At 38.6% G+C, this 11,122-nt stretch overlaps 2 protein-coding genes across 2 annotated transcripts; both read left to right on the top strand.

Moving 5' to 3' along the window:
* LOC102184357 (olfactory receptor 52N1) lies at positions 213 to 1,178 on the top strand. Its single transcript, XM_005689781.2, has one exon. It carries the CDS (start codon positions 213 to 215, stop codon positions 1,176 to 1,178), a length of 966 nt encoding a protein of 321 aa, XP_005689838.2.
* On the top strand, positions 9,749 to 10,714 carry LOC102168750 (olfactory receptor 52N5). Its single transcript, XM_005689797.2, has one exon. It carries the CDS (start codon positions 9,749 to 9,751, stop codon positions 10,712 to 10,714), a length of 966 nt encoding a protein of 321 aa, XP_005689854.2.

Raw genomic sequence — 11,122 nt, 5'->3', positions numbered from 1 at the left:
CACTGAGGAAGGATCAGAGTGTAATGTCACATAATGAGAATGTAACATCACATATTCAACATAAGAGAATGTACATGTGATTGATCTACAAAAAAACACAAATTATCAACTATGATAAAGGAAATCTTACTTGTCCACTCATTTCTGATCTTACTTTTTCTGCCTACAGAGCAATTATATAACCGGTGTACCATGAACTTCCAACAGCTAGTATGTTTTTTCTGAATGGCACTAGCCTCACTCCAATCTCATTCATCCTAAATGGCATCCCTGGATTGGAAGAAGTGCATCTGTGGGTCTCCTTCCCTCTGTGTACCATGTATAGCATTGCAATCACAGGGAACTTTGGCCTTATGTATCTCATCTACTCTGAAGAAGCCTTACACAGACCAATGTACATCTTCCTAGCCCTTCTTTCCTTCACAGATGTTCTCATGTGCACCAGCACTCTTCCGAACACTCTCTGCATATTGTGGTTCAATCTCAAGGAGATTGATTTTAAAGCCTGCCTGGCCCAGATGTTCTTTGTGCACACCTTCACAGGGATGGAGTCTGGGGTGCTCATGCTCATGGCCCTGGACCGCTATGTGGCCATCTGCTACCCCTTGCGCTATGCTACTATTCTCACTAATTCGGTCATTGCCAAGGCTGGGCTCCTTACTTTTCTTAGAGGTGTAATGCTTGTTATCCCTTTCACTTTCCTCACCAAACGCCTGCCATACTGCAGGGGCAATGTCATACTACATACCTACTGCAACCACATGTCTGTGGCCAAGATATCCTGTGGCAATGTTAAGGTCAATGCCATCTATGGTTTGATGGTTGCCCTCCTGATTGGGGGTTTTGACATCCTGTGCATCACAGTCTCCTACACCATGATCCTCCGGGCAGTGGTCAGCCTGTCCTCAGCAGAGGCTCGGCAGAAGGCCTTCAGCACCTGCACTGCACACATCTTTGCCATCGTCATTACCTATGTCCCAGCCTTCTTCACCTTCTTTACACATCGTTTTGGGGGACGCTCCATTCCTCCACACATACATATTATTATGGCTAATCTCTATCTACTCACGCCTCCTACAATGAATCCTATTGTGTATGGGATAAAAACCAAGCAGATACGAACATGTATCACTAGGTTCTTGCTTAAAGGAGAGGACAATCCTTCTCATAACATCTAATTAGAGTCTTCTGAGAAGTTCTCTTAGTCAGCCCGAGGTCAATGGGGATGCCATTTTTTAATCAATGGGCAGTTCTCAAAATGAAAGCAAATATCTGGTCATGGGAAATATTTGTTGTGATTTTTATCTTTAAACTTCTCTTAAAAGGATACCACTATGTGCATGTAAGCAAAGGCCCTTTCTTCTAAAATTTCATGTTCTCTAAAGCCTCTTTTATTCACAGGAGACTTCAAAGTTCAATTTATCTAATTTCATAGACTGACATTTTGCTCCTGAATGACAATCCACAAAACTTTGAGTTACTGTGTTGGATCATAAGAATTGGACCTAAACATTTAAAAAATTTAAGTCCCTGGCAAATGCAAGGTGTATTCATCAATGCCTATGCTTTTATTTACCTCATCATTCTTCCAACACCATTTGGAGTTTATTCTTATTTTCCAATCCGTATCTGATGTTTTCTTGACTAAGTCTGTCAGCTGTGTATCCAGCAATGCATACGTATATTCACTAGAAAACTTATAAAAGGTGTAAGGTGCATATTCAATACCTAGAAGCTATGTCCATTAACATCCAGCTGAATAAATAAATAACTGTGGTCTGTTCAAACAAAATATCAAGTGAAAGAAACAAAATCATACATATTTATGATTTTATTTTTATAAAATTCACCAGCAGGCAAAATTCATTTGTGGTGTTAGAAATCAAGATGATATTTAACTTAGAGAACAAGGGTATAGGTAATGATTGGATAGGATATGAGAGGGTGATTCTGAGGTGCTGTCAAGGCTTTAGCTCTTGACCTAAATGGTAATTACAAGGACTTGGTGAATTTTCATGAAGCTGTACACTTATGGTGTATGCTCTTTTTTTGCACACTTCTTATGTTTTAATAAAACACATATTTAAAACAATATGTCTTGATTGTATTCACCCGTCTCCCTAAACTGTGAAACATTTTCTTCCTTGCCTCCTATGCTGTCTATGGCTTACTTATTTTTTCTCTCAGAAGTGTGTTAAATTTAGTGCAAATATATGTACTTTTATACAAATTATATCAAACAACATAATCAAGATAATCATAAGAAACAAAAGTTAAAACTTTTGTCTTGAACACCCTTTATTTTAACTCATAACCACATCTTCATTTCCATTTTCTTGACTGGGATAGAAGAAGTAGGAGAAGGGGACAATAGAGGTTAAGATAGTTGGATGGCATTACCAATTCGATGGACATGAATTTGAGCAAGCTTGGGGAGCTGGTGATGGACAGGGAAGCCTGGCATGATGGAGTCCATGGGGTCACAAAGAGTTGGACATGACTGAGAGACTGAAATGAACTGACTGGGATAATCTCATATAAATAATTAAAGAAATTGACTTGAGTTAACTTATTTAAATTAGTGTGTAAGTCACTGAAAATTTACTTGTCCTTTAAAAACTTGTTTCTCTGAGCTCTAAGTGGCATAAGGCATTGTATAAGTTGAAAATATATGACATGTATTACTAAAACTCCAGGATTTATTTATCTATTTGTTCCACGTTCATACTCTTAAGCAACATTAACCCAAATCCCCCATACCTCAAACTCTGGTAACCACCATTCTACTATCAGTTTTCATGAATCTGGCTTTTTCCGATGTCACATATAAGTGATACCAAAGAGTAATTATCTTTCTGTAGCTAACTAATCTCATCTAGCATAATTCCTTCAAGATTCATCCATCTTGTCACAAGTGACCAGATTTCTTTATTTCTCATAGCAGAAAAATATTCTGTTGTGAGTATATATAAATTGAAGTGATCAATGAAAAACACCTGTGATCCTGATATATTTTTAAAATTACATATACATGAAAGTAAAGAGACACAAAATCCTAATAGCATGCATTTTCTTACTGTTGATAGTATGTACTATTTAAAAATGTTTTTATTGCTGCATTTTTCTCTTTTTAAATTGAGTATAATGTTTTAGAATTCAGAATAAAAACAACTAAGCACATTATAAAATCACACACATATATATTTTGATTTATTTGTAATTGCCTTAGGTAAGAATTTCCAACTTGTCATCCTAAACGCTGGATATTTGTACCATAGGAATTACTTTCTGGACTTCTCTCATTCTGGAACCAGCTCGTTGGGGTTTATTTTTTCCAAATATCTGAAACTTTGTATCATGCCCTCCCTTAGGGTTCTATGATCTTTAGGGATTTAAGCCCTGTTTCACATTGAGACTTGGGAGTCCTAAGGATGTGAGATTACACCTGTTTCCCGTGGGAAGTCTGCTAGACTAAGCATTTCAGATCTGTGGTCATTAAGGTGAAACCAGGGTGCTACCATCATGTACACTCCTGAGCCCTCTCCTTGGCATGAGCACCTTTCACATTCCTTTTAGTCTGGATCTACCGTGTGGGTAAGGTAATGCCTTTCAGATTCTAGGCTTATGACAAAACATTGTCTTGTTTCATTCTACTGTGTCATCACAGGCATAGAGGGCTTTGCCTTACAGAGCAGGTTATTTGGTTATTTCTTGGTCAGGGAAAACTTAGGAAGAACATAATCCACCTTCAAAGGAGAGATAGTACTACAAGGAATGTGTGCTCTTTTGTGGGTAGGAGAAAGACTAGACTCTCTCAAAACCTTTAGAGTGGAGAGAATCCTTTTTTAAAAAAATTCACATCTATAAACTATGGCATAATGGCAGAGACAGAGAATTAGACACTAATAACTCTAAGATGACTTATATCAGGAAAGATAAATAGGTACATGGCTTTCCCTTGAAGTCACTAGCTCAAGCTTCCCCATCGCCTTTCCTTTCTTCAGTTCAGTCATACAACTTGCAGTCATCCAATCCGATTTCAATTTGCTTATTTTTTAAAATCCAGGTGCTATCTTCATTCACGGGTAAAAGAGGGAGTAGATTTGACCCATGTATTCAAACAGCACACAGGTCAGTAAAGGTATATGATAAACATAAAAGAACTTCTGGTACAGGTCTGCAGGTTACCATCATCTTGAAAAAGGGGGTAAAATGTGAGGGTAGCAGAGAGAAAGAATGGTGACTTTCTTTATTTCTTTCTTTTTTTTTTTTTTTTTACTTTATAATACTGTATTGGTTTTGCCATACATCAACATGAATCCACCAGAGGTGTACACGGTGACTTTCAAGTAAAGAATCTGTTTTGAAGAAAGCAAAGAGTTGTATTTCATCAGCATTTAGTATAGAGAGCACAAAATTCTGTATCTTTTGGCAAATTTTAAACATATTGGAACTTGGCTAGATAGAGTGGTTATCATTGCATTCAGTTTAGTTCAGTTCAGTTCAGTTGCTCAGTCATGTCCGACTCTTTGCGACCCCATGAACTGCAGCACGCCAGGCCTCCCTGTCCAACAGCAACTCCCGGAGTTCACTCAGACTCACGTCCATCGAGTCGGTGATGCCATCCAACCATCTCATCCTCTGTCGTCCCCTTCCCTCCTGCCCCCAATCCCTCCCAGCATCAGAGTCTTTTCCAATGAGTCAAATCTTCGCATGAGGTGGCCAAAGTACTGGAGTTTCAGCTTCAGCATCATTCCTTCCAAAGAAATCCCAGGGCTGATCTCCTTCAGAATGGACTGGTTGGATCTCCTTGCAGTCCAAGGGACTCTCAAGAGTCTTCTCCCACATTACAGTTCGAGAGCATCAATTCTTCGGTGCTCAGCCTTCTTCACAGTCCAACTCACATCCATACATGACCACTGGAAAAACCATAGCCTTGACTAGATGGACCTTTGTTGGCAAAGTAATGTCTCTGCTTTTGAATATGCTATCTAAGTTGGTCATAACTTTTCTTCCAAGGAGTAAGTGTCTTTTAATTTCATGGCTGCAGTCACCATCTGCAGTGATTTTGGGGCCCCAAAAAATAAAGTCTGACACTGTTTCCACTGTTTCCCCATTTATTTCCCTTGAAGTGATGGGACCGGATGCATTGATCTTTGTTTTCTGAATGTTGAGCTTTAAGACAACTTTTTCACTCTCCTCTTTCACTTTCAGCAAGAGGCTTTTTAGCTCCTCTTCACTTTCTGCCATAAGGGTGGTGTCATCTGCATATCTGAGGTTATTGATATTTCTCCCAGCAATCTTGATTCCAGATGTGCTTCTTTCAGCCCAGCATTTCTCATGATATACTCTGCATATAAGTTAAATAAGCAAGGTGACAATATACAGCCTTGACGTACTCCTTTTCCTATTTGGAACCAGTCTGTAGTTCCATGTCCAGTTTTAACTGTTGCTTCCTGACCTGCATACAGATTTCTCAAGAGGCTGGTTAGGTGGTATGGTATTCCCATCTGTTTTAGAATTTTCCACAGTTTATTGTGATCCACAGAGTCAAAAGCTTTGGCATAGTCAATAAAGCAGAAATAGATGTTTTTCTGGAATTCTCTTGCTTTTTCCATGATCCAGCGGATGTTGGCAATTTGATCTCTGGTTCCTCTGCCTTTTTTAAAACCAATTTGAACATCTGGAAGTTCACGGATCACATATTGCTGAAGCCTGGCTTGGAGTATTTTGAGCATTACTTTATTAGTGTGTGAGATGAGTGCAATTGAGTGGTAGTTTGAGCATTTTTTGGCATTGCCTTTCTTTGGGATTGGAATGAAAACTGACCTTTTCCAGTCCTAAGGAATCTAATTAAATTCAAAGATGAATTTAAATAATAAATAAGCAAATATATTTAAATAGGTAAATAGTACTGCTGCTTCTTGTTTCTGTAGACATAGATGAATATGAGTTGGTATGCAAATTGGCTGTTTATGCACAAGGTAAACCTAAAATAGCCAGAGGAGGCATAGAAGACCCTTATGCTAAATGCTGAAGGGTTCATTGCCTAGCACTTGGTGGATGCTTAATGAAATTTCTAAAAAATTTAACAAATGGAAGTGTTTAATTTAAGTTCCATACACTTGAAATATTCAGTGTCAATGATAGCATTGTGTATCACTAAAAAAGTAAATTTGATACTTCAAGAAAAACGTTTAGAATAAGAGTAACAAAAACTGAAACTATCTCAGAGAACCTAGAACTTTCTTTTCTGGATGCAACTTTTTCTTCACATTCCTCTGCAAAGGATCATGGAAAGGATTCTTCATATGCCTGCCAGAATTTTAGTCTATGTCTCAGAATCTAAATTCCTAAAAATCGCTGTCATGGGCCATCTCTAGAGAAACAGCATAAAGGATTTTTAAAAACTGAAAATCATGCCTTATTAGGTCCTAAGCAGTACATGATTCATTCTGATTTTCAGGGGATGGGCGCTGAGGTCAAACAATAATCTGAATATGCCTTTTTTCCATTATAAACAGCCAGAGGCAGCAATGGGTACTGCATACTATTTTCAACAAATGGCTGCCTAGTGCAGGATGAGGCAACAGGAGAAGCAGCAATAACATTAGTCCCTGTACTTTCCAGCAGGTCCTGCAGGCTTAGACTTCTGGATCAGGTAATGCATGTATTATCATCAAGAAGGGAAAGTGAGGTGGTATTGTATAGCACAACACGATGTGGAATGCTTTTTGTAGTACTGTGTGCTGCATTGCCTCTTTCACTGAAAAAAAGCTCAGTGCAAGATCAAAAATACACTTTGAGGTGGATCTCTCTTCCTGTAATTTAGTCATTGTACTCCCAATACTTTTCTCTATTCTGTTTCCTTAATACTTCCCTAGAATCACAGGCAAAAATAAGGAAGTGGGAGAGATTCTGGGTAAGTCTGAATAGTATTTGTAACCAATTTACCTTCACCTTTGAAAGAGAAAGTATGGATCATCCCACAATCATCCCACAACACAGTCCTCTTGTTCTTTGCATAGAAGATGACTGGGATGCTGGGCAAGGAGAAATTTTAAGAAGCAGGAGACGTAGAGATTCCTAGTTTGAAACACGGAGGCTCATATTCCTCTAGAGAAAACAAGCCAATAAACACAAAAACAAATAAATGAGAAAATACATCATTGATCCACAGCTTGTTAGCTTTTGCAAAGGATTTGTTTTAGTGAAACAGATGTGAAGTCTGAGATAGAAAAACCTAGATTTCACTTTGAATTAATCACTAGTATGTTTCAGTTCAGTTCAGTTGCTCAGTCGTGTCTGACTCTTTGTGACCCCATGGACTGCAGCATGCCAGGGCTCCCTGTCTATCACCAACTCGCAGAGTTCACCCAAACTCATGCCCATTGAGTCAGTGATGCCATCCAATCATCTCATCCTCTGTTGTCTCCTCTTCTCCTGCCTTCAATCTTTCCCAGCATCAGGGTCTTTTCAAATGAGTCAGTTCTTTGCATCAGGTGGCCAAAGTATTGGAGTTTCAGCTTCAGCATCAGTCTTTCCAATGAACGCTCAGGACTGATCTTCTTTAGGATGGACTAGTTGGATCTCCTTGCAGTCCAAGGGACTCTCAAGAATCTTCTCCAACATCACAGTTCAAAAGCATCAATTCTTTGGCACTCAGCCTTCTTCACAGTCCAGCTCTCACTGACTATTGGAAAAACGATAGCCTTGACTAGACGGACCTTTGTCGGCAAAGTAATGTGTCTGCTTTTTAATATGCTCTCTAGGTTGGTCATAACTTTCCTTCCAAGGAGCAAGAGTCTTTTAATTTCATGGCTGCAATCACCATCCGCAGTGATTTTGGAGCCCCCCCAAATATAGTCAGCCAGTTTCCACTGTTTCCCCATCTATTTGCCATGAAGTGATGGGACCAGATGTCATGATCTTAGTTTTCTGAATGTTGAGCTTTAAGCCATCTTTTCACTCTCCTCTTTCACTTTCATTAACAGGCCCTTTAGTTCTTCTTCACTTTGTGTCATAAGGATATCTGCATATCTAAGGTTATTGATATTTATCCCAGCAATCTTAATTCCAGTTTGTGCTTCATCCAGGCCAGCGTTTCTCATGAGGCAAGTAAATTAAACATCCTGATCCTGTCCTTGGGTCAGGGAATTTAATGACAGTAAATTACCCTGGACTCTGGGATGGCTGGTTCTTTTTGAAGCAAGTGACATTCTGTCTCAGTATTCAAAGAAGATATATCAGGAAAGCTATATGGTGGATAGGTTTTCAAGTAAGGGAAAGTAATTGAACAAAGTCAGCATAGGCTAGAGGTATATGCTGTAGTGGAAATTTGCAAGTGATCACCAAAGTTTAAGCATGAAATGCTAAGTTATGGGATACTGTGATCATATAATACATCATCCAAAAGAGGATACTCTTGGGTGCTTAAGGAATAGAAAGAAATAACATGGGAAAGAGAAGATAAAAACTAATGTTAACTTTATTTAATCATATACCAAGAAATTTGAGCTCTATATTCAAATTGATAAGGAGACTTTGAAAATTACCAAGTAGGATTAAAATGTCTTCAAAAGTATCTATAGAACGTATTTGCTTTGAAAAATACAAAAGGTTATGCAAATAAATGAGTGGATATAGCTGGTGGTCTTTAAAAGACAGCTAAGAGTGGTAATAGGAAGGACTGATATTAAAATTATTTCTGGATTAAAAATACAACTTTTCACCTGTCTAAAGATAGAATACAAATAATATATGTGCTGAGATGACCTGGACAAAGTAAGAACTAAGATACTTTGAGTTATAAGGAAATATATATATCCAAGATAAGCTAGAGGCACATCTGAGGAGGTCATAAAGATGTTGGTAGATCGTGTGTTAGACACATTATCTAAAAATCAGAACTCAGTAATGGAGCTTATTTTGCCATGGGTTAGAGGCTGAAATGATTTAGTCTTGGACATGAAGAACTTAAAGTGTCTGTGGGAATTTAAGATGGAAATATCTAGTATGCATTTAGAAGGGATACTCATGAATTGTGACATAGATTGCTTATTTATTACTTGTCTGAAAACTATCTTTATGTTAGTTACACTTGAGGTTATGAATCTAGTTTTGATTGATATTCAACATTATTCTGGAGAAGGCAATGGCAACACACTCAAGTACTCTTGCCTGGACAATCCCATGGATGGAGGAGCCTGGTAGGCTGCAGTCTATGGGGTCAGTGAGAGCTGGAAGTGACTGGGTGACTTCACTTTCACTTTTCACTTTCATGCATTGGAGAAGGAAATAACAACCCACTCCAGTGTTCTTGCCTGGAGAATTCCAGGGACGGGGGAGCCTGGTGGACTGCTGTCTATGGGGTCGCACAAAGTTGGACACTACTGAAGCAACTTAGCAGCAGCAGCAGCAACATTATTCAATCTTTCTCTACCTCAGTATCTTCTTTTATTTACTGACAAAACAAAAACTACAATTTCGCAATTGTGGCTCTAAAATTACATTTATATTGTTTACAAAACTTTAAAATATTCTTTAATATTTATTTATTCAATAAACTGTGCATTTTCATAATCACTATTATTCAAAATTGTTGGTACTGTTATAAACATAATTTTATGCCAAACTGAAATCTACATTCTCAAGGACAATCTAAATTAATTTATATATATTTTTTGTTTCTTCTTCCAGGGTACAAACTTATTGATGGAAAAAATAGAGTCTCTTTATTGAATTAGTTATGGTGGTTTCCAACAATTCATGTGTGCCCCCCAAATATTTTATTCTTAATGGAATTCCTGGTCTGGAAAGAGTACATGTGTGGATCTCCCTCCCACTCTGCACAATGTATATCATCTCCCTTGTGGGAAACCTTGGCCTTGTGTATCTCATTCATCATGAGGAGTCCTTACATCATCCAATGTATTTTTTTCTGGCAATGCTCTCCCTCGTTGATCTCTTTACCTGTACCACTACTTTACCCAATGCACTCTGCATCTTCTGGTTCAATCTCAAGGAAATTAACTTCAATGCTTGTTTAGTCCAGATGTTCTTTGTCCATGGGTTCACAGGTGTGGAGTCTGGAGTGCTCATGCTCATGGCTCTGGACCGCTATGTGGCCATTTGCTACCCACTGCGCTATGCTACCATACTCACTAACCCTATCATTGCCAAAGCTGGACTTGTCACCTTCCTGAGGGGTGCATTGCTGATGATTCCTTTTCCATTCTTGGTTAAGCGTTTGCCCTTCTGCCGAAGCAATATTATCTCCCATACATATTGTGATCACATGTCAGTGGTGAAGTTATCCTGCGCCACTATCAAGGTCAATGTCATCTATGGTCTGGTGGTTGCCCTCCTGATTGGAGTGTTTGATATCTGCTGTATATCTGTATCGTACACTATGATCCTTCGGGCGGTTGTCAGTCTCTCCTCAGCAGATGCTCGGCAGAAAGCCTTCAGCACCTGCACTGCCCATATATCTGCCATTATTGTCACTTATGTTCCAGCATTTTTCACTTTCTTTACTCACCGTTTTGGAGGACACAGTATTCCCTCTTCTCTTCACATCATTGTGGCTTATCTTTATCTTCTTCTTCCCCCAACTCTCAACCCCATTGTTTACGGGGTAAAGACAAAACAGATTCGAGACAATGTCATAAAGCTCTTGCAGGGTGTGAAAAGCGCAAGTACTCAGGACAATTGAAATGAGATGGAATAAAGATGCGTGAAAAACAGCAAAGAAGAAACTCATGTGTGATAGTGTGTCTTTTCTATGATCTATGTTTTTTGCAACTACAGTGGGAGAAGTTACAGATAATTCTGGATTTATATTCCAGTGACTCCCATGTTTTTTCTCCTCTATCGTTAGTTTGAACCAAGTCATTGATATTGGTTCATTACAACTTTCCTCTTAATGTATTCATGTAGGATATTTTCTTAACCTTTTGAGAGTTAAGTGTCTTGTTTATGATTATATCTTCCTTTTTTGTTCAATTGTTAAGTCATGTCCAACTCTCTTGCAACCCCATGGACTGTAGCCTGTCAGACTCTTCTGTCCATGGGATTTCCCAGGCAATCATACTGGAGTGGGTTGCCATTCCTTCTCTATGTA

Source organism: Capra hircus, chromosome 15, assembly GCF_001704415.2.
Source record: "Capra hircus breed San Clemente chromosome 15, ASM170441v1, whole genome shotgun sequence".
Lineage (NCBI taxonomy): Eukaryota > Metazoa > Chordata > Mammalia > Artiodactyla > Bovidae > Capra > Capra hircus.
This window is presented reverse-complemented; position numbering and strand designations above follow the sequence as displayed.

Bases quoted from the DNA above. Each gene is read 5' to 3' on its own strand.
- LOC102184357 (XM_005689781.2), top strand. From the start codon at position 213: ATGTTTTTTCTGAATGGCACTAGCCTCACTCCAATCTCATTCATCCTA.
- LOC102168750 (XM_005689797.2), top strand. From the start codon at position 9,749: ATGGTGGTTTCCAACAATTCATGTGTGCCCCCCAAATATTTTATTCTT.